The sequence below is a fragment of the Schistocerca cancellata genome, chromosome 8 (assembly GCF_023864275.1).
Source record: "Schistocerca cancellata isolate TAMUIC-IGC-003103 chromosome 8, iqSchCanc2.1, whole genome shotgun sequence".
Classification (NCBI taxonomy): domain Eukaryota; kingdom Metazoa; phylum Arthropoda; class Insecta; order Orthoptera; family Acrididae; genus Schistocerca; species Schistocerca cancellata.
Window position 1 is genome coordinate 242,649,139 of NC_064633.1, and position 24,932 is coordinate 242,674,070.

The 24,932-nt window shown below is 38.0% G+C and overlaps 1 protein-coding gene across 8 annotated transcripts in view; it reads left to right on the forward strand.

Moving 5' to 3' along the window:
• The window catches only part of LOC126095726 (endophilin-A), a 536,080-nt gene that overhangs the window by 438,608 nt on the left and 72,540 nt on the right, over positions 1-24,932 (forward strand). For 5 of the 8 annotated variants that reach the window (XM_049910481.1, XM_049910480.1, XM_049910484.1 and 2 more), the window contains exons 6-8: positions 3,161-3,227; positions 8,887-8,964; positions 14,562-14,662. In XM_049910481.1, coding sequence (XP_049766438.1) covers positions 3,161-3,227; positions 8,887-8,964; positions 14,562-14,662 — 246 coding nt within the window. The remainder of the gene's footprint in view (positions 1-3,160; positions 3,228-8,886; positions 8,965-14,561; positions 14,663-24,932) is intronic. The other 3 variants (XM_049910482.1, XM_049910483.1, XM_049910485.1) reach the window with 3 other exon arrangements.

Here is a 24,932-nt window from a genome sequence, read left to right on the forward strand (position 1 = left end):
CAGAAAACCAGTGTTATGTGTATTGGTCTGTAATTTTGTGGATCCATTCTTTTATCCTTCTCATATACACACACGTCACCTGTGCTTTTTCCGATCGCTTGGGACTTTGCACAAAGTGAAAGATTTGTGATAAATGCAAGCTAAGTGAGGGGCCAACACCATAGAATACTCTATGTGAAACCGTATTGGGATACCATTCTGACCTAGTGACATATTTGTTTTCAATTCTTTGTTTCGCTTCTCTAGCCAGGGATACCTATTACTATGCCCTCCATTCAGGAATCTGTGCGATGGATAAACAATGATCTGTTTGTATGATTCTAGTGCATGAATGGTTTTTTAAAACTGAAATTTAAAACTTCAGCTTTCCTTTTGCTATCTTCTAATGCCACATTAGACTGGTTGACGAATGACTGGGTAGAAGTCTTTGACCTGCTTAGCGATTTTAAATAGCACCATAATTCTCTTGGACCTTTTGCTAATGTATGACAGTGGTAGTTATTGTATGCTTTGCACGTCGATCTTTTTACAGACGTACAAGTCTCTACTAACTTTAGCAAGTCATCATTTGCAAATTCTATTTTGAACCGAGAGTGCAACAGTCTTTGCGTCCTCAGCGTTTTACTGACTTTGTTATTAAACCATGGTCGGTCTTTTCTGTCCTTACTCCACTTACTCGGTACACTCTTCTCCAGATTGTAATTTACAGTCTGTTTAAACTTTGCATGTAATTCCTCTATGTCCCATCATACAGGAACTAGATGATGTCCATTCATTGCCTAAGTGGGATGCTAACAACACTGACACAGTCAGTGGAGTCAGTGAAGTCAGGGCTGTTTGTAGTGACAAGGTCTACATTATTTCTATTACATGTGGGCTATTGAACAAGCTGCCCAAGACAGTTTTCAGTACAGTGTTCAGAAGTATTTCAGAAGACTGTCCGTACCCACTGTAATGAATCTGTAGATATCCCAGTCTACACTTAGTAAGTTAAAGTTACCATCAACTAGTATTGCATGATCTGGGTTTTTCTGTAGCACTAAGCATGAACTTGTCTTGTATGTCTCTAAAGCTGAAACAGCAATGTTGTGGGTTGCTGCTAAAAACATCCAACAACTTAATTTCACCTAGACCTGTTGTAAGTATCTTATAACTTCAGTCAAACTCATATTTGACCTCAATAGAAACAAATTTTTGTCTACTACAATGAACACTCCCCCCTCCAAAACTGTTCTAATCTATCTTTCCAGTATACATTCCATTCCACACTAAATATTTCAGATGTTTCTACTTTGGGTTTCAGCCAGTTCTCCGTCCTCGGAATAATTTGTGTGTGTCATATTTCCTAGAGGGCAGTAAATTCAGGAACTTTGTTGCTTATACCCTTGCATCAACTTATTGATAAAATTTTGAAAGTCGAAGTGCCTTTACTCTCAACGCTGTCTTATTTCACTATCTGCACATCAACTGGTAACTGTTTACCAGAGTACCTCAGACTGCTGCCTAATTTTTTAAAAAAGATATGCAATCCACAACTATTCTGCTATCCAAATAGCTGCTTCCTTTGTGTAGTGCACACCTGACCTATCGAGGGGAGTCCTACAACTCTCCAGCCAATAACACAGGTCCAGAGATCTGCAGCAAACACTGTCATGGAGTATACGTTGTACAAAGCCCCTGGTTGGGACGCCACATTTTACTCCAAACTGAAGGACCCCAATCAACTCAGGTAACAATGGTGCAAATTGTGAACTCTACTTGCATCCCAGGTGCATGGCCAGCAGCCTTCATCACTTCCGCCAGATGCCTGTATCAACTGAAGATGGCCTCCAAACCCAAGTGACAGGCATTATTGGTACTGACATGAGCCACAATTGCTGACGACTGCACCCTGGGTTCTCAGTAGCCTCCACATCTCAGCCTGAGGCCACCTGACAGCCATACCGAGTGTGTGTGGGATTTCTTTCTGGCCTTGAATGCCATTTCCCTAAGGGGCTTCATAACAGGCCTAACATTGGAGTTCCTAATAACTGGCAAACCCCTCCCCCACGTTCCTGCTCAGACGCTGCTGAAGGAGTGGCTACCTGTCCACGCGCATGGTTGATGGATGAGGCCAGATTGCCATCATCCACATTGGCCATGCTGCTGAAGGAGTGGCTACCCGTCCACTCACATGGTTAATGGATGAGGCCAGATTGCCATCATCCACATTGGCCATTCACCTCGAGTGACATGAATGCGTCACCACCTGCCACTCACTCTATAGTCAAGGCAGGTCCATCATGTTGGGTCCACTAGAAAGAACCTCAGCAGCAGAGCCTATGGGCAAAACAAGTGACACCTGAGGTGCCCGTGCAATGCGCCAGATTCTCCGCCACCACTACACCCAGAGGCAGAATCTGAAAAACAGCTGACTATAGCCAAAAGGCCTTCAGCTGTTTGTGAATTGTGACTATCTCCACCTGCATCTGCACGCAACATGCACACATCCTATCCATCCATTGTCACTAACTTATGAAGTAAAGTATAAAAAACCACAAAGATATCTAATTGTGCAAATTGATATGCTCCTGACGTGTCATTGATGGAGGCTGACTGCTTAATAAGTTGTGTAGCGGGCTGTTCAGAAGAAATGACAACTGTGCTACAGACTGCCTAACTCTATATTTCAGTTACAAAAATGCAATACTACACCTCTTAAATAGAAAAAAACATGCATGGTATTTAAAAAATAACATACCAAGAAAACAAAGTAAAAGCTAAATATGTAACTAGCTGCTCTACAGGTGTGTAACAGGCAGCAGTTAGAACCTGACTGTCTTGGCTGAAGCAGTTGGTTGCTGGCTTTTCAGAATAAACAAATGAATAACAACTGCACCACAGACTGCCCAAATTTACACTTACAATTACAAATGCAATCTATAAACCATAAAATACTAAAAATATGCATACTATTCCATTCATATCCACATACCCAATGATGGTGGTTTGTACAGGTTGAGAAGTAAAGGACTTAGCCTAATAATGGCATATCTGTTTGATGTATAAAAACAACTCTTAAGGTCAGTAGTATCCCACACTGATTATATTGTTGTTTCAGTCTTCATATTTATATTCATGATGATTGTATTTAAATTGTGCTTTGGTCATATTTTTACAGCATCACAGGAAGAAGTTGCAGGGACGAAGACTAGATTTTGACTGCAAGAGAAGACGGCAAGCCAAAGGTAAAAATAGATGACTACTTTTCATCATCATCACGTTAAATTTATTTTTCAAATCATTCTTACATAGTGAACATTCATCTCCAAATCTTGTTTTAATAAGTAGATGGTGTACAAAAATTCACAATAAAGAAATGAAATGAGGCTGATTTCATTGCTTGGAAATTGTTCGATGTGAGATTTTAATCCAAGACTTTTTTTACCTGGGACTGTGTCTGTCATTTATCACAATTTTAATCAAAATTGATAAGCTCCAAGCCAGTGGATGAACACTACTCCTGCATTCCAGTGTAAAATATTTTGTCTAAGAACAGCATAAAAGAAATGAGACCACTGCTGCAAATTTGTGTCATCACTTTCAAAGTATAATTCATTTGAGCCAATACACCTCTGTTTTCGTTTCTTCCATTGCTCCAAACAATTCTGATTGCCATTTGCCCTGAGGCCATACATGAACTCCGCAAATAATGTTTCTCCTCTGCCAGTAAGTGTATAAGCTGTGATTAAATTCATCAAGTTGGAAGACATAACACAATAACTTTGCAATGATTACATTTATTACTTACAATATTCTGACTTCTTTGTTGAAGTACATTCGTATTTTGTAAGTGAATGGCTTTTCTTATTTCATTACGTATTAGCTGTTCCTGGCCATGTGTTGTTGTGGCTCAGTCTGGTTAAATGTAAAAGGAAGAAACGAGAAAGCACATGTTTCTGATATGTATGGAAATAGGATATACATGTTAACCTTGTTCTCCCTCCTATCTCTGTCTAGCACATCCTTCCTCCTCTCCCTGTCTATGACCTCCTCCCCCCTCTCTCCCTCCATCTATTTTTGCCCCTTTATCTGCTTACTATAATCCATTCATCATAAGAATAAACCTGATGTAAACATTACGCCATGTATTCTTCCACATTTGCTTGAATCTCAATGGATTTCGTTTTGCGTGGAGCGGAAGCTAAGCTGTGACCAGTACAGTCAAGTACAATAATAAGGATATGCTTTATGCTGTGTTACACACACATAGACTGTGTGATAAGGTGGGACAACAGCTTTACTGGCGCATGATGTGAGCATTGCAGTTCAGATGTAAAAAGAGACAAGCAAAGAAACAATATAGCTTCGAATTTCATTTAATTTTTAAAGAGACTGAAATAATATTCAGAGGAACTCCAGCACTACTGCGCGCTTCTTAGGTGACCAGACGGAAAGCATGAAATGCAATTATAAACAAGAGTGATGAAAATTTCTAACTTAAGCATAGGGTAATTTTTCTAAGTGGGTTGTGTGTAATGCAGCAGCATACTGCAGGGATGTCATCATACTGTTGAATACTGAAGCCACTGGAGGTATTAATTACAGTTAGTCGTCTGGTAATCCCTTAGCTCCTTCCTTATCTGAATCCGAGAAGCACATTTCAGTTCTGAAATGTCACCTGCTATGTTGATAACGACCCTGTCAACAACGGAATCCACAAAACAGCCAGGCGCCGCATTTTCTCTTCTTCTTGTATGATGAGCCATTCTATATCCCACCAGCGTTTGGTCGTGACATGTGAAAAAGCTGCGTGCATTAGTTCCAGTACGTCTGGCAGCTTAACAGTCTTGTTACCCCTCCTGCCAAATCCTGCAACTTGGCTCCAGATCAGTTCCGTTGGATTCATATTGTAGTTGTATAGTAGCAAATGTAAAAATGCAGCATTTGTATGATTTGCTCGATGCTGTGAAAATGATTGTTTTTCATGATTCTACAATACTTATCTGCCTCTGTGGTATAAAACGATGGACCTAGTCCAAACAAAGAGGATTTGGTTTTTCATTTTTGCCTTAAAAAATTAAATTGTTAAGTTTTCTTAATTTCAGCAACTTTTATGAACAGTCTTTCATAAACCATCCATAATTAAGAGTTTGTATTTTAAAAGGAAACAGGGATTTAATGTCCAATATGTAATTAGAAACAAGAAATTGTGCATTATTCATAAAAAAAAATGATGATAAGTTTTGTAATTAAGAGATGTAGGTATTTCAAATTGAAAGAGGAGAGAAAAAAAAAAATTATACATACTGGGGAGATCTGAACCAACAAACCATTAACTGTATTTAGTTCACACGCGATTATGCCATCGACTGCGTTACTCATATCTATAACTCATCTGTATTACATAAAGTCACTGGCAAAACTTCAAAGCTGATTATCTCCGTAAATTTATGAAAAACATTAAGACCAGCCCATTTCTTGGCACTTTTTAACCGTATTCCATGTGCATGTTTCACCACAGAACAGAAAGCAGCTTCAGCCATTTTCATACTGCGCATTAACAGCGCGACAGTCTGAGCACAACGCTGCAGAGACTGTGATTGTACATGATTTTTTAAATAAAAACTATGTAGCTGAAGCGTGATTAAGAAGAACATTGATGGCTGTTAATACATTTGAATATCTTAAAAAGTTCCATTTAACATAACTTAGTAATAATATATCTAATACATAAGTAGGACCTACTTCCAAGAGCATAGCACCACCAGTGTACTTGTGCTACGGCTTCTGGCCAATCATCACGTTTGTGTTTGTTTACATCAGGTTTATTCTTATGATGAACAGATTATAGGCAGTTGCATTAACCATTGCACCATTTGGACATAGTGTTTGTCACAGACGCACAGACTATCCCAGCTCACCACCTGGCCAAATTGCATTCCCACCTAGCGCCACCTACCCGCAGTCCCTGTCTATGTCCTCCAGAATTACTAATTTTAGATTCTCACAGGAGGTCGAACGTAAATGTGCATCCACACTGAAGATTAATTCATTGCCCATCAAGACAAATCAATTATATGAATGCCTGGTGTGTATTATTTCGGACATCAGTGTGAATGCACATTTACATTTGATTTACAGCAGGAATCTAAAATTAGTAAGCATGGAGAACACTGATGGGGAATGTGGATAGGTAGCACTAGATGGACTGTGGTTCTGCTGGGGGCATCTGGGGTAGTCCGTGTATTTGCGATAAACACTATGTGGATGGCACAGTGATTAACGCAACTGCCTAGTAAGCAAGAGATCCTGGGTTTGAGTCCCGGTCTGGCATATATTTTCACTTGTTGTCACTGATTTTGCACACAGAGCCCCAATGCCCCAATGCAGTAGTTCCTTCCTTCAGTTTCCATAATTATATAGACTTGATCTGATAGTTACAGGAACAGCTTTTTCCTTCAAATAGATGCGGATTCAAGAGTTACACCCCCCCCCCCCCCCCCTTTCTCTCACACTGGTAAGTTAAGTACTTGTCAACAGAGAAGAAAATATGGGGGTGGTTTGAAAAGTTCTCAGAATCATCAAGAGAAGTCAGCACTAGTGCAACAAGTTGTTCTCATGATATTCATTGGACTGTTACCTGTAAACATGTGCCACATCAGTGTTTTTGGAAGAGAGCTGTAGCGGTGACATGGCTCTTTTGTTGTTCCCGTGTAGTGATTTGAGAAGATGTAAAAAATCGAGATTCGAACAGTGATTAAGTACTTTGTAAAAAAAGGTATGAAAACAAAGGACATTCTTGCCAATTCACAGAATACACTGGAGGACTCTGCTCCTTCATATTCAACTGTTACCAAGTGGACAAATTAATTTAAATTTGGTTGGGAGAGCACCGCACAGTGGTCAGCCAAGATGTGACACTGTTCCAGAAATCATTGCAAAAGTGCCCAAAATGGTCATGGAGGATCGCCAGTTGAAAATTGCGTGAAATTGCTCACACTTCCCAGATGTCATCTGAAAGAGTGTATCACATTTTAACTGAAGAATTAGAAATGAAAAAATTATCTGCAAGATGGGTGCCGCGACTTGACGCTGGATCAAAAACACGTGAGAATGGACATATCGGAACAATGTTCGGCCTGTTTTAGGATAAAATAACAAGATTTTTTGCACCAGTTTGTGACCACAGATGAGACTTGGGTGCACTTCTATACTCCAGAGACAAAACAACAATCAAACCAGTGGAAACATGCTGATTCTCCACCACCAAAGAAAGCAAAGACAATCCCTTCGGCAGGAAAGGTGATGGCATCAGTGTTCTGGGTTGTGAAAGGGGTTATGTTTGTAGATTGTAGATTATCTCCCCACTGGGAAAACAATTACAGGAGAATAATGTAACAAAAGATATGCGAAAAAAAGCCAGGTTTAGCAAGGAAGAAAGTCATCTTCCATCAAGACAATGTGTGCCCGCACACATGTGCTGTCGCCATGGCAAAATTATACAAACTAAGGTATGAATTGTTGCTACACCCACCTTATGCACCTGATATGGCTCCTTCAGACTTCCATCTTTTCCCAAAACTGAAAATTTTTCTTGGTGGGCAAAGATTCACTTCAACCAAAGAACTGATTGCCAGAGTTGACAACTATTTTGCAGGCCTGGAGAAAACTCATTTTTGAGATGGGATCAAGACGCTGGAACATTATTGGACCAAGTGCATTAATCTAAAAGGAGACTACTTTGAAAAATAAAAAAAAAAGGTTCAGTGGTGTAAGTACTTTTTTTCTATTCTGTTCCGAGAACTTTTCAGACCACCCTTGTATTAATAGAAACTTTGTTTTTGAGATGTGAGAGCAATTTTTTGTGATTGGTTTGAAGAACAATCTGGGCAGTTCGGGTAAATGGTTCTGCCACCCATCAAACATTTATGGGACATAATCGAGAGGTCAGGTAGTGCACAGAATCCTGCATTGATAACACTTTCTCAGTTATGGGCAGCTACAGATGCAGTTTATCTCAATTTTTGTGCAGGCCAAATGTTGCCAAGGTTGTTTAGAGTACACAGAAGATGTTTTGCTCAGAAGCCCTTACTCATCCATCATGTTATGGTATTACTTTTGAAATATTAAACAGTTTACTTATGTTTTCCATCTGTCTCATTTTCATGTGACTAACTTTTATATAAAATAGAAGCAGGATGCTAATTTTTATAAGTAAGGCCCTATTTATATTTTTGTGTAACCTGATATGTAATAATTTGATCACCGAGCAATATATGTGTTTTTGGTCGTAAAAACAGTCTTTGCAAAAGTACACTGGAGTGTAGCATAGCAATATTGATGCTTTGATTTTTGTGGATAAATGCTATTCAATTCACAAAATTTTAAAATCAGAAGAGGAAGCTTTGCACAATTACCTGAATTTCTTGTACAGCTGGTGGTATCTATATTTTGTTTTGTTAATTCTTACTGGAGACATTGATACCAAATTAAAGTAGGAAGAACTTGAAAATTCCAGGAACTTTTAGAAACTTTAGTGAAACTCATAGAACACACATGAATACTTAGGTACTTGCAAAGATTATTTATGAATGAATGGGAGAAGTAAAAATTATTATTAACTTGTGCTTGAACATCAGGGATTAAACCTTGGATAGTTCTGAATATCATTACAAAGAAGGATATTTAATACTGCATTTTAAAATATGTTAAATCAATAATTGTGAATTATTGTATTTTGTGATGAGAAATATTTGAAAGCTAAGTAATTTTCACATTAATTGCCCACAGATATCTTTTTGTCTCAGAATCAGCTCTTTGCAGAAAGTATTTTTGTTACTTGAATCTAATATCTGTTTGTTTAATGTTTTTTTTAATTATTTGTGTGATTATATACCTGAGCAGCTGCACATAAGAAGGCTGGATTAAGCAGTAGTCCATATGGCAGTCCATATGGGAGTCCTGCTCGGAGCCCCATTGGGGGTACGTGTGTCCCATATAATTTTGGCTTCACCTGACCACCCTTTAATCAGAAGCTTGTTTTGTTTGTTGAATTTGGCAGTTGAGGCATTTAAATGAGACTGTTTGTCATTGGAGCTTAACATTTTTGTGCGGTCACTGAACGTGAAAGCTCCCACAGATTGTATCTTTGTATCGTATGCATACTGTAACATGACTTGTTCTCAGATTTAGTTTGCTGGAAATTTTTGTTCATAAACATGATCTAGTCATTACTACAGCTATTATCCAAACCTGTATTTATCAGAAGTGCTAGAAGATTACATTTTAAAACTTTAAATGTGGAAAAGCTCATAGTATTTGAGCTCCCATATCTGTAGCAACAGTTAATATTAGTGGCCATCACATAGAATCACATACTCGTATTAGTTCAGAGTAGCAGGCTACATTTCTGAAAAATTATTTTTGTATCATTACCTTTGCCACAGTTTGTGTCATATATTCCATATAAAGATGTGGACAACAGTTTTAGGGTAAAGTTGATTTATTGCTCACATTAATTTGCAAACCTGTTACTATAGACAATATGAGCAGTGTATATTTTTAGATTACCTCAAACACACCATTGATATCTTACAAAGATTTTGTAGTCATACTTAGTGTACAAAGCTCAGATGAAAACATTTCACTGCTTATTTCATGTTAAATACATCACAGAGCTCCAAAGAATTATTTTTGCAAGTGAAATGTAAAAATTGTGGTACTTCCCTTACTTTTCCTTCTTTAATTTCTTAAAATTTTAGTGACAAGTGTAAATCGGTCAGTGTCTACTAATATGCAGATGGTTGTAGTTATGCAGCACTGTCATACAGAACATCATTTTTTATAGTTATTGATAGACTAAGAGACAAAACAGGAAAAATATGTAATTGTTATTCTACATTGCTTTTACCAATTCTTCCTACATATGTTTGAAAGGAGAAAGATTGTGATAGACTGTATAAATGATTAAAAAATGATGTTTTGCATAAAGAATTCTGCAAAAGAGTATAATATGGGAAGAAATCTACTTTAGTTCTAGTGACAGAATTTTTGACAAAAATATTTTATTTCCTATGCATTACACAACTTTAGATTATAAATTGTTGGTCAGTTTAAGATGGTAATCAGGAAAAATAAGAAATTTTATGTGGTGTATGCAGTGTGGAAATGCAAGCACTGACAAAGTGAATACTGGGTATGAATGATCAGGTTGTAATATAGGAGATATCCTTCGTTAAAAGTTAAGGGAAGAAAAATTGTAGAAAGGAAATGACACAAATGTAATGATGCCATCTCGGAGATACAAGTCATGTGTAATTTGTTGAGGAAGATAAATGCCTTTTGAGAAAGACAATTTTTGTGTTTTGTTTATATATGTAACCTGTGGCAGCCTTCTTTTATTCATTACTTTATCATGACAGTTAAAAATCTGTGCTGTACTCCAACACGAACCCAGATTTTCTGCTTTTTGTGAGTAAGCGCCTTAACCAATAGGCTGTGTGAGCATACTTCCCAGCATGACTAATGTAACTGCATTTACATTGATTTCATATCTGTCAATCCATTCATTTCACTTCAATGCATTTAATTTGATTCCCACTGCCCACTTTGTGTGTTATCAGCTTCCACAACAGCTCTTGCATTCATGAGTATGAGCTTTGTCTGATACTTCTTGCATTCTGTGTAAACCCTAAAATGAGAGTGTTCATGCTAATACATAAAACATGGCATACATATAAAATATTCACGTTCATTAAAAGTATAAATCAGAATAAAACTGACAGAAACATACAACATGTGAGAGTGCGTAAAGATGAATTTGGAGACTATTGCATCACATGGAAGAAAGACAAATTTGAAGAAATAGCAGAGATACAAGGATGAAAGTAAAATCACCTATTTTGCTAGATGAAAAACATAATTAATGTTTAGGTGGTTAATGTAAAGTATGTATGAGCACTTTTTTCATAGAGGATTTCTTTAAAAAATGTATGCCCTCACTTGCTTATGTTTCTCTGCTGCTACATAAAGTAGATGCCAATGGAAAGACCGAGCGGGGTGGCGCAGTGGTTACACACAGGACTCGCATTCAGGAGACGACGGTTCAATCCCACGTCCGGCCATCCTGATTTAGGTTTTCCGTGATTTCCCTAAATCACTCCAGGCAAATGCCAGGATGGTTCCTCTGAAAGGGCACGGCCGACTTCCTTCCCAATCCTTCCCTAATCCGATGAGACCGATGACCACGCTGTCTGGTCTCCTTCCCCAAACCAACCAACCAACCAATGGAAAGAGCTGTTCCAAGAAAGCTTCCACTTGCTCATAGTTGAGGGAGCGATTGTGATGTTCATGTGGGTTCCTGGTCACATCGGTCTTATGGGAAATGAGGCTGCCGATGCTGCTGCTCAGGCTGCAATCCTCCTACCTTCGCCTTCTAGCTCTTCCGTTCCTTTGGGTGATCTCCATGTTGCCGTCTGTTGGCAGGTTGTGTCAATTTGGCATCACCATTGGTCTTCTCACAGGTCCAAGTGCCAGGGAATTAAACCTCTCCCAGCGGCTTGGCTGACATCCTCTTGGCCCTCTTGCCATGAGATCATTTTAGCTAGGTTGCGTATTGGACATTGTCTTTTTAACCATCGCCATTTGTTAAGTGGTGATTCCCCACTGGTTTGTGCTCATTGTCATCAACCTTTGACAGTTTTCATTTTCCTGACTGAATGCCTTTTTTTTTAACTGCTTACATTCTAGTGTAAATTTACCATATGAGTTATCGGCTGTTTTAATGAATGATCCATGGGCTGTTTACCACGTTTTACTTTTATCCATTGTAGCAATAAGTGAAGGACATTTAATCTTCGGTTTGGGGACTTCCGCTGTCTCTACGGTGTATTTTGTGGGCCTTTCTTCAAGAGGAAGTCCTTGTTTTTAGCTGCCTTTCCTTCTGTCGATAGAGCTTAACATATAGTCGCTTTTAACTCCTTTTGCTCCTTGATGTTCTAAGGTTATGACGTGAGTGCTTATGACCTCAGTTGTTTTTGCACATTAAAACAAAACAAAACAAAACAAAAGGCAAAGAGCTGGTGATCAGTGTAGATTAAAGATGATTCTCCTTTACATCTTCTCCTATACCGTAGAGGAATTCTTGAATGGAAATTATTATTCATTGTTCACCTCTGCAGCTGAGTGGTCAGCACAGCTGACTACCATGCTGAGCACTCAGCTTCGATTCCTGGCTGGGCTCAGAGATATTATCCTCTTAGGGACTGGGTGTTCTGTTCTTGTCAGCATCATTGATACACAAGTCACTGAAGAGGTACCAAAGAAAAAGACTTGCACTAACAGCCCCGGGTAGTGTCTCCTAGCCAATAATGCCATATGATCATTTCATTCCATTAGTCGTTTACCCAGAAAAAAACACCTGTAAGTGACCAGCAAGTAGTTTTTTCCACAGCATATGATCTATGGAACACATAAGTAACTGATGTATGCTTAAGGATGATCAGGCACCAATATATTCCAGATGCAGCTTCTGTGTTTTTGAAACATCATTATTTTGTGTGTTTCAACTATGAAGAAGCACCCACACCCTAAGAGATATCTCAGAGTATGTCTTGTGACCAGTTAAACAATAGAAAGTGTACAGATAACAACTCACTATATAGTTGAGCTTTGGGAACAGCGCACAGGCACTTACACAAGATTTAGAGCTTGGAGATTCACTTTTCGATAACATCATTCTTCAAATTGGCCTCTCTCTCTCTCTCTCTCTCTCTCTCTCTCTCTCTCTGCAGCCTAACTAATCTTGTTTATGTTCCTGACTTCTGCTCAAGGGTTCAGTTACATGGCAACTGGCTATCTTTTCTCTTTTCATTATTTATATTTCAAGTAGGGATTAACTGAATAATATTGCGACTGCATGCAATGTATTTTGTTCTTTCTTTCCATTATCAGTAGTTTCTTAACAATTATAACTATGGCTACAATCAAACCTTACCATCCAACTGATTTTAAATTACAGAATTCTTCTTCATGCTAATTTCCCCTCTTTTTTCCCTTCGTTTCCATCTCGTCTTTTACCTCTATTTCCTGGGCCTCATATCAGCTATCTGCTTCATTTGCATGTGTGTACACTCAATTACTTTTCTCCCTGTGTTCCATTCTCTCCTACACCTCTTTTCTCATATTTATTTTCTCTTTTTCTGTTTTCATTTTTGTTATAGTCCCCTTTTCTCTTTTCTTCTACTATTGTCCTTTTCAGTTGTATTGAAGTATATGTATGGCTTATCATATGCTTTTACTTCTAACCCTGTTTGCATTTCACATATAACTCCGTCAGCTCAGTTTATCATTATAAGTAGTCAAAGTTTTATTCTGAAGTGGGTTGTCTGGCTCAGAATTGCTATCACTTCAAAGATCATTCCAGCAAAATGTGGAGACCTGAGATTTGGCCATGACCATAGTCATTTCCACCTTGTCTTTAAACAGGTTTATGCTAGTATCATTGTTACCTCCCCCCCCCCCCCCCCCTCAAAAAAAAAAAAAAAAACTTTTGTTTATTCGCACCAACCTTTGGCCAGGCACTTGTCTTCTGTCTGTTATTGACTGTCTTGTAACTTGAATGAGTTTTTTCTTAAATAATTTTGTTCACTGACTAGCATGTACATTACATCGTTCATTTTATTTTTATTGCTTTTTTTAGTTGGTATCCTAAATTATTAATGATTTTTCATAACTTTCCTACACTTGTAATCCTTTCTTTCTCATTTCCCATTTTGCCATTAGTGTTCTGTGGCAAGATCTCAAGATACAAAAGTCTGAGATATGAGTGTGTGTTGTGCATTATTGTTTTTGATGCCCTGATTCTTGCTTTTCATGAGAATGACATTTATTTATTGGTTTGTAAAATATTGGAGCAGAAATTTGAATAATGTTCCATTAACATCTGGGCATTATGACTTATGATATGCTATTATGATTTAATTAGAAACAGTGGAACAGGAAATGCAGTTAGAGAAACCATAAGATATGAATCCTCATAAACACTAGTCTCTCAGTTTTAAGACTCTCTGCTTCGTGAGTTACTTATTACCTACATTGTAAATGTATACGAGTAGTTTCGTCTTGCCATGCATGCTTTACATACTATGAATAATCCTATACTTCCCAATGGGGATTCCATTCTATTTGTGTTACAGACATGTTTGATCAGTTAGTTGTCACTGAACAAAGTGTTGATGATGGCCAGTAATTAAGAGTCCTAAAAACAGTGGTAAGGAAGCTGGCATGCCTGATTTAGGTTTGTATTTGTGCAGGAGCATTAATGCTTGCAGTCTGAAAATGCAATGATTTGTTAATCTTTATATAGCATTATGCTTTGTATGAATAAAAAAGCTGTTAGCTAAAGTGTGTTCCAGTTATGTTGAATGATGTATAAGTAGAGAAAGAACCAGTAATATAACTACCAACAAGTCACTTCATTGCTTCTGTTTTATTATTCAATTTCTTTACTTCTGTTTATTAATATGAGAAAACTATTGAAATATTGTTTTTTTTATTTTCAACTCATCCTTACTCTATAGGGTCTCACATTACAGATGAGGAAATAAAGATGTCAGAAGAAAAATTTGCTGAGTCACTCCAACTTGCTCAAATTGGAATGCACAATTTGTTAGAGAATGATGTAAGTACTATTTTAGTTTTGCAAGTAATTTATTAGTCCTTATTACTGATTAATATTGTGCTTTATAACTTGTTCTTTGTCTGTTATTATTACTACTATTACTACTACTAAAAAATTAGAAACTTTTCTAACATCATTAAACAATAATTAATTGCTAACTAAGTTACAGAAAAGTTATAACATACTGTTTGGGTTTGGAGGTTCCTTCATTTTACTTTGTTACAAACTTAATACCGACAAATGAAAAGTAAAAAAATAAGAACATATATGACCCCAGGGGAAATATTGAAGTGCTTGAGTGAAGAAATATAAGATGACTCTAAGGGATTGCCAGAGGATTTCCTGACTCCATTGAAGATCCCATTGACAAAGAAACAGTGTAACAGAAAATGCAGTGAGCATAAAACTGTCAGCTTCATTTTTCATGCTGCGAAGATAATGTTATATTTTGTAAACAAAAGCTTACATACAGGCACTGATGGGTGAAAACATTATGACCATGTGGTTAATATTGTGTTGCTCTACCTTTGGAACACAATTTAGGAATGTGTGGCATGGATTCAGCAAGTCCTTGGTAAGTTGTGGAGATATGTGACATAACATGTCTACACACACCTTGTGAAATTCTCATAAATATTGACAGATGATTTGTGGGCATGGAGATGGTACCCGAATAACATCCCAGAAGAGTTAATTGGGTTCATATCAGCCAAATTTGGTGGTCAGGGTTCATATCAGGCAAATTTGGTGGTCAAGACATCAACGTGAGTTCACTATCTTGCTCCTTAAACCATTGTAGCATGATTCTGACCTTGCAACATGAACATTATCCTGCTGGAAGATGCCATTACCATTGGGGAAGACATCATGCATGAAAAGATGCAAGTAGTCTGCAGTAATGTTAATGTAGTCCACAACTGTTGCGGTGCCCTCAGTTATTACCATAGTCCTGTGGAAGAAGTGAATGTCCCATACATCATAATACTGCCCACCAGCCTGCATTCATGACATCGTATGTGTTTTGAGCAGCTGTTCTCCCAGATGACTCCGTATCCAGATAAAGAATGTGAATCTGAGCAAGTAACAGGTTTCTGTTAACTTACAGTGATCCTCCCATGCCCACTGCAGTCATAATTGATGATGATATTGGAACAAGGTGGGAATGCATAGGGATTGTACTGTGGGGTAGATTTCCAGAGGCACGTGTCCTGCTTTATGGTGAGGGAGAGCCTTCAACCTCCACATTCTGTGACGAGACATGGGCTACCAACATTTTGTCACCTACATGTAGCTTTACAGTCCTCCATCCACTTTCTGTGGATACTCACAACAGGAACAGTTGAGACTGAAAGGAGCTGAGAACAACAGGATACAATAAGGGAAGGGTGTAAGATTAGGGTGTTGTGTATTGCGTACACTATTCAATATATATGATTGAGCACTGTTTATTAAGGGTCATGGGTTAAAAATCACTGGTTGAAGAATAAGGTATTTGAGATATGCAGAGGATAAGGTTTTTGTAACCAGGGATGGAAAGAGCTCAAAGAAATTTTAGAGGAAATCAAAGCTACCAAGAAATATTATGGAATGAAAATCAATATAAAAAGTGAAATTAATGACAGTAGGAGCAGATGAAAGAGTAAAAATTAGGCTGATTGGAGATGAACTAGATTATATGCCAGATTTTAGAATTTTGTAAATACAATAGGAAGTATTTGCGGGGTGGGGGGGAGGTGGGAAGTGCAGCACAGGGAATAGTAATGGAGAAATCAGCAACCTTTAAGAAGAGGAGGATTTTCTGTAGCAGTGTGGAAATGGGATTAAAGCAAAAATTACTGAAGTGTCTGAAGTGTTTTACAGCCCTGTGTGGAAAGTTGGATCATGAGGAAAAAAGGTACCAAGTAGTTGAAGACTTGCGAAATGTAGCCATAGTAGACAACTGAAAAAATAAAATGGGGAAACAAAGTGACAAACAGAGGTGTTGAGGAGAGTAGGAACAAAGAAGCAATTACTGGATGAAATTGAATGTATTAAAAGAAATTGGAAAAGTCACTTATGGAGAAAGTACGACAAAACTGTAAATACCATCATAGGGCATATAGAGAGGAGCAGAAGAGAAGGAAATGAAAGATGACTATATCCTGGGCAGTCTTTTATTTGATATAAGTAAACAACCTGAAGGAAGAAGTGATTGACTGCAGAAGAACCTGAAGGAAGAAGTGATTGACTGCAGAAGAACCTGAAGGAAGAAGTGATTGACTGCAGAAGAACCTGAAGGAATAAGTGATTGACTGCAAAAGCTGAGGTAACAAGAACCATCTCACAGAGCAGAGAACTAATGGTTACGACCAATGTAATGGCTGGTAAATAGCTTACACTGAACAAAAAGATGATCTGAGTTCCATACTGATGTACACACTGCCAGGACTTTCTGAATGTGTTAGCGGAAACAGGAATTGACAGGGGAACTATGCGAAGGATGCCATTGTTGAAAGAAACATAGAATTTTCTTTTGCTGAAATATATGTTGAATGATAAAATGACACACATTTGGTTTTAAGTGCCTTTACTAAACAACAAATGATAACTTCATGCTGATTATATACATATCTCTTTAAATACAACAGCTAAATTTGTAATATTATTATTTTGTCTTTTTATTACATTTGATGTTAAAATTTATTTACATTAAAAATAAAATTTTTAGCTAATATAATTAAGAGCAGTGAAAGTAATTAGGTTATAATGTGACGTAGAATTATTCGGAACTTCAAGGGACATTGTCTGAGTATCATATTAAAAAATGAAGGTCATAGATTAAAATTGAAGCTTCTAAAAGGGGCAAATACAGTTGAATCAAGTTGTCAGCAGCCAACTTTGTACAGTCTTGATTCAGCTGTATGGTCTCCAGTGTTTGCTTAACTATGATTGTCGTAGACACATACTTAATAATTGTGAGTTACATTAATGTCATAGAGCATACAAAAAATCATTCCTTTTGGCTGTCTGTGTATTTGTGCTCTCTTGTAGATAAATCAGTGATGATTGCTGAATTTTAGTTCACTGGATTTGTAGTTTATTTTTGAGTGTCATATGAGATACAGTAATGTTAACAATGTTAAACTGTTACAGTTCCATGTCTTTTTTATGTACGCAGTACTGCTACGGAAGATTGTGAGAATTTGCAATATGTGGAAGCTTGTAACAGAAATAATTATTGCAAGAAGTCATCTTTTGGAAAGATCAGAGAATTAGAGCTTAATTATAATAGTAATGTCTTTTTTCCTGAGGGCAGAGTTTTTAGTATTCAAAATAGTAAGGTGTAATCATGTGTTACTGCATGAAGTAGGTACTGAATTTGATTAAGAAGAAAGTGTAACATATAGTGTAGGAACTCAGTGTCCATAAAGGAAAGAATAAATGCTGCATATGTGAAATAGTTTGAGAAACAGTTCAATGAGAGTTTAATGCCACTTTTGTGCATCTACTGTTCTGGAAGATAGTAACAAAGTTACGCTAGGTGGCATGATGTTGAGAGGATTATTGCCTTAAGAAAAGACTGTATCTTTTATCACACAATTCTTTCATTGCCTTGAATGCCTTAACCAAATACGTGCAAGGGCTGGGCCATCATTTTGTCAACACAGCACACTGTTCTCTTCACACCTTTGTTGTAGCTTCTTCTCATCCCCTGAATCTCCTCAACATGGTTGCTGCCCTTGAAGGATCTTCTCTAACCACTCCCACAGCATGTGATTTATATCCCTGTCACCACCATCCACAGAAAACCTTGCACTACTTCTAAAGATTCCTGCTCCATCACCGGAAAGAACTATTATGTCAAAAGGAAAGCAATCTGCAATCTGCTTCATCTTTTCCTCATCCTTTTGTTTTTGCTCTTGTTTTTGCATTTTTTCACTTGTATTATTTTGTCATTCTCTCTCTCTCTTGTGTATCTCTCTCTCTAGTTCCTTCTCCCCTCAGTTGCTTCTCTCCATGCCAGTTATCTCTGCTATATTTAACATGCCAGCTGCCCTTTTTACCGCTTCTAACTTTTCAGAATTACAAATCTTTGTTGCTGTTAGCATTTCATTGTTGGTATCACTCCTATTCTGGAGTATCACAAGAGGTGGAAGTGTCAAATGAATTTCCTATTTCGTTCTAAAGCAGAAGTTTCTTTCAAGTAGACCTTTGCCCTTACAACTGTAGTTTGACGTAAGATAAATTTCTTTCTGTGTGAACTAAAATTAGTGGAAACTGCAGTATCCAGAAAGAGTTGCCCTGAGGATGTTAAGACCATAGCAGTAGCAACGGCTGATAAAGGTTGCAGAGGGATTGTGCACAAATATGCATTAGCTTGTGTGACTGGAAAGGTCAGGCCTGAAGAGCCATCTAAAAAAGTGGAATGCATGTGTTAAAGCTCAATATCAACATGTGAGCGAGTTCCAACAGGGGAGAAGAACTTTTATCTCTGATAAGTGGGTGTACCACACCATATAATTTTGACTGGTACACGAGACACCGCTATGGCAACAGGTGAATACAACAGAGTTGTATGCAGCAATGAACTGGTACTGGACCATGTAATGTAACTACTGCTCAGGCTGACTGTATCTTTGTTCACACAACCACAACAGACCATGCATCTGTATTGATGGTTTTTCATTGTCTGGTACAGCACAAATTGGAGCACATGTATCTTTGCATTTTGTAAGTTTCCATTGTTTAGAAACCTCAATCTTTCAGATTATACTAGACATATGAATGCCAGTACTGACATGCTGAATGGCAAAGCAAACATAATGATTTCTGACCTTTAAACATCCTACAATGATGGACAAAGAAGTGTTTGTTGCTACTGTGCTGACTGCAATATGGCAGCCTTCATTGATGAGTGGATTAGCAGACAAACACATCATTGTTTGAAGTGCCATTGATACAACATGTTATAGTGATTCCTGTGTATTGAATACATATGGATCAGTGCTGTTTTTGGAGGCCTTGAATTACACCATGCTGCCTCCCTTCACTCATTTCTACAAACTGTATTTTATCATGACCATGTAAGGTATGTGTGGTGGGAAATTTTCAAGCCTCATTTGAAGAGCAGTTGGCACCACTGCTTCATTGTGCCTACAAGTTTGCTTGACATGTCACCCATTCAACACAGCTAGCATATGGTTGACAAATAACCAGAACCTGTGATTGCAGCATGCAAGAATATAAGGCACAGGTTTTGTCCAGTTCTTTAACCCTAATCATTTGTGTTTTGTTATGTCCCTAATCAGTGGTATAAAATTCATTTCAATCACATATGTCATTCCTGGTGTTGCAGTTTTGAGAAACACTGGTGTATTTGATAGTCTATATTTCATTTAAGATAGTACCACCACTACAACTTATTTATTTTTCTTCAAAGTACAGGATGTATTTCAGATTTTGTGTCTATTTTCAGTTGTCTTTTACATATAAAGTGAAAGACACTGTATGTTTACAGGTTCAACAAAAATAATGAAGGCTTTGTCAATGCAGAAGTAAAAAGTAAAAACTGAATTACCCTACTTGATTTACATCACTATACTGAAACATACTGGTAAAGATCCTAAAATAGAAAGTGAAGCGAGTACACAGACAACGTAACAAACTGTAGCAACTTTACTGCATACATGTGTGTACACAAATCTACTCATCAAACAATGAAAAATCCAGGATAAAATAATGACACTGTTATGAAGGGTATAGATTGCTACTCACCATATAGTGCAGATGCTGAGTTGCAGACAGGTACAACTAAAGAACTGCTAAATAAGTAAGCTTACAGCCAAAAGGCCTTCTGAATTAGAAAACATACATACACATTCATGCAAATGCAATTCACATACATATAACCACTGTCTCATGTCACAGTCAGTGGTAATGTCTGTGTGAATTGTGTTTGCATGAATGTGTGTATATTTTCTAATTCAGAAGAAGACCTTTTGGCTGAAAGCTTACTTGTTAAAAAGTCATTTTGCTGTGCCTGTCTGCAACTCAGCATCTCCACTATATGGTGGGTAGCAATCTATCATTTTCATAATATTGTCATTAAAATCTACATAAGGTATACCTAGGCTGTTGAAATACTACTGTTCTGTTAAGAGTATGCTTCAATACCTAACTTAATTTCTGCAGATCATTTATGGGTGATGTAACTCAGTGAAATAATGCCCTTTACATTTAAACATGAGCTGTGATTTCTTTTTTGCAGTATCAGAACTTTTTTGCAGCGTAGGTTCTACTGAATAACAAAGTCTACTCACTAAAGTGTAATTTTAGCTATTTATTACAACACTCAAGTTGTGACAGGACAAGCACATAGTTGACATCACAAAAACAGATGCAACGCTGACTACTCATGTCTTCAACCACATGTTTAAATAACATGATAACAGAACAATACACAGAATACATAATTAGAAATATAACTTTTGTGAATTTACAGTTAATGATTTTTAAGTTTGTGAAAATCAAGCACATATTAATTAATAACAGTACAAGCCCCACCACTTCTGCTAATACCTTCATCAGTTGTATACATATAGTACGTAAAATTATACAGAATTACTTTTACTAATAAAGACTTACGATAATTGTAGGAATGTAGGTAATTTACTTCAAAATAATAACAGTAATTCATAGTACTCACACTTTTCACTGAAGAGATGCTTTTTACAGTGGAAACATTACAAAGTTCATTATTGTTGATGTTTATGTTGTTACAAAGACCATGTGATATCATCATTGATTAATTTTGTAATTATATTGACTGCTCATTTTGAATGCACTTAAACATGACTTGTTATACACGTTACTGAAAGTACTATGATAGATGTATCGACAAATAATGTTGAAAGTTGTCTTCAGGTAATGTTGTGTCACGGCGTATTCTCAGATTCATGTGGTATCAATGTCCTACAGCAAGAACAAACACAATTTATGGAACATAGTATTTTATAGAGCAACACGTTAGATACAGCAAAGTGCAGGTTGGGCATAGCGCTGAACACATTGACTGGACAATAGTAATACAGGTTACAGAATAGGCTGAGCACTCGTTTGTGATTGCTTAAATAATCCTGTTTCTTTGGTAGCTCACCAGAGTGCACCAGGGGGCTGACTCAGGTGGCCTCTACAAGTTGGTCTGTGAACTGTAGGGATGTGCGATCTCTGAAATCGTGTGTATCGTGAGTGAAGATACATCATGATGTATTCATAACCCACCCCCTCCAGAAGATTGCACACAAGACTTATATGAGAGACTGCCGAGCCATGCATAGAGCAGAAATGGGATATTTGTTACAAAACTCCATATTTCAGAAGTATCTGGATGTGTGGCAAAATAGTGATAATGAGTAACATATTAATATATCTGTTTGTTTTAATATATAAAATTTTTGTAAATACCTCCCATATGTCTGCCTTTCATTAGATAATCTTGCTAGATAATTTTGCGAACAGCTCCAAAACTCAAGTACATGAAATTTCACCATCTTGTGTCCCATTTCTCACAACTTCAGTCAGGCAGTTCCACCTCAACCCCTCAGGTAGTCTAAGTTATTATGAATTGTTGTCATTACCAAGTGTCTAATCAGAGCACAGCTAAGGTTAATAAAGAAAAAGTTTGACAAACAATCAATGTTTTTCTGCATCTACATATATACTCCGCTAGCCACCAAGCGGTGTGTGGAGGGCACAATTCGCAAAGTCATATCCCCCCCTGTTCCACTCACGGATCACGCGAATGCGAGGGGAAAACGACTGTGTTTGTCTGAATGCCTCAGTACGAGCTCTTATTTCCCTTATTTTTGAATAATGATGATCATTACACGATTTGAAAGTTGGTGGTAATAATATATGCTCTACATCCTCGGTGAAAATTTGATTTTGGAATTTAGTGAGCAGCCCCTTATTTCCTTTGTTGAAGGACTGCATCGCTTCAGGATTCTACCAATACACCACAATCTAGAGTTTGCCTTACCTGTTACTTGTGTAATCTGATCATTCCATTTGAGATCATTTCAAATAGTCACACCCAGATACTTGACTGATGTTACTGCTTCCAAAGACTGATCATTTATTTTGTACTCATACATTAATGGGGATTTTTGTCTTGTTATACGCAGGAGGTTACACTTACTAATATTGAGAGATAACTGCCAGTCATTACACCACGCATTTATTTTCTGCAAATCCTCATTGATTTGTTCACAACTTTCATGTGATACTACTTTCCTGTAGACTACAGCATCATCGGCAAACAGTCTAAGGATACTCTCATTAATTCTTTACGAGTCAGATATAGTGGACTTCTGGTGGCACACAGCCACGTGAATTAAAATAGAAACTTATTATTCATTTGGAAAAACTGTACATGGTATGCGAATGTGTGTGTGCGTGTATCAGTGATACAACATAATATTTTCTGTCAGTCAGATATTTAGGCAAATAAGTAACAAGATCTGTGCACTTTTGTATATCAGTGTGGCAAATTGGATTCAATGTCTATACTCTGCGAACCATTGTGAAGTGTATGGCAAAGGGTACGTTACACCGTGTGAGTTATTAGGGTTTTTTACCATCCCATTCACATATGAGTGTGGGAAGAATGGTTGTTTAAATTCCTCCTTGTGTGCTGTAATTAATCATATCTTGTCCTCACAGTCCCAACAGGAGTGATATATAGAGGGTTGTAGTATGTTTCTAGAGTCATGATTTAAAGCCAGTTCTTGAAGCTTCATAAGTAGGCTTTCCCGAGTTAGTTGACATCTATCTTCAAGAGTCTGCCAGTTCACTTTCTTCAGCATCTCTGCAACTCTTTCCGACAGTCCAAACAAATCTGTAACCATTCATGCTGCTCTTCTCTGTGCATGTTCAATATCCTCTGTTTGTCCTATTTGAAATGGGTCTCATATGCTTGAGGAGTATTCTAGAATGGGTCACATGATTGATTTGTAAGCAGTCTTCTCTGTAGGGTGATTGCACTTCCTCAGCTTTCTACCAATAAATCAAAGTGTACCACCTGCTTTATCTGTGACTGAAGCTATGTGAGCATTTCATTTCATATCGCTATAAAGTGTTACACCCAGGTATTTGTAGGAGTTGGCCGATTCCAACTGTTACTCATTGATATCATGGGTTTGTGAATTTTAGGAAGAAGGTAGAAGGTAGGGGTGCAGGGTGTTGGTGGGGTCAGGAGGTTGATGGAGTCAGGTGAAAGGTTTTGTAGGGGGCCTAAGGTTCTGAGGATTCCTTGAAGCTCCGCCTGGACACCAGGAATGGGATTATCTTGGCAAACTTTGTATGTGGTGTTGTCTGAAAGCTGACGCAGTCCCTCAGCCACATACTCCCGACGATCAAGTACCACGGTCGTGGAACCCTTGTCCGCCGGAAGAATGACGATGGATCGGTCAGCCTTCAGATCACGGATAACCTGGGCTTCAGCAGTAGTGATGTTGGGAGTAGGATTAAGGTTTTTTAAGAAGGATTGAGAGGCAAGGCTGGAAGTCAGAAATTCCTGGAAGGTTAGGAGAGGGTGATTTTGAGGAAGAGGAGGTGGGTCCCGCTGTGACGGAGGACGGAACTGTTCCAGGCATGGTTCAATTTGGATAGTGTCTTGGGGAGTTGGATCATTAGGAGTAGGATTAGGATCATATTTCTTCGTGGCAAAGTGATATTTCCAGCAGAGAGTACGGGTGTAGGACAGTAAATCTTTGACGAGGGCTGTTTGGTTAAATCTGGGAGTGGGGCTGAAGGTGAGGCCTTTGGATAGGACAGAGGTTTCGGATTGGGAGAGAGGTTTGGAGGAAAGGTTAACTACTGAATTAGGGTGTTGTGGTACCAGATTGTGTTGATTGGAATTTTGAGGTTTTGGAGGGAGTGGAGCTGGAAGTGGGAGATTGAGTAGATGGGAGAGACTGGGTTTGTGTGCAATGAGAGGAGGTTGAGGTTTGCTGGAAAGGTTGTGAAGAGTGAGTGAGTTGCCTTTCCGGAGGTGGAAAACCAGGAGATTGGATAGTTTTTTAAGGTGAAGGGTGGCATGCTGTTCTAATTTGCGGTTGGCCTGTAGGAGGATGCTCTGAACAGCCGGTGTGGATGAGGGAGAGGAAAGATTGAGGACTTTTACTAAGGATAGGAGTTGACGGGTGTGTTTATTGGCTGAGTTGATGTGTAGGTGAAAGATTAGGTGGGCGAGGGCAATGGATTGTTCAGTTTGGAACTGGTATAGGGACTG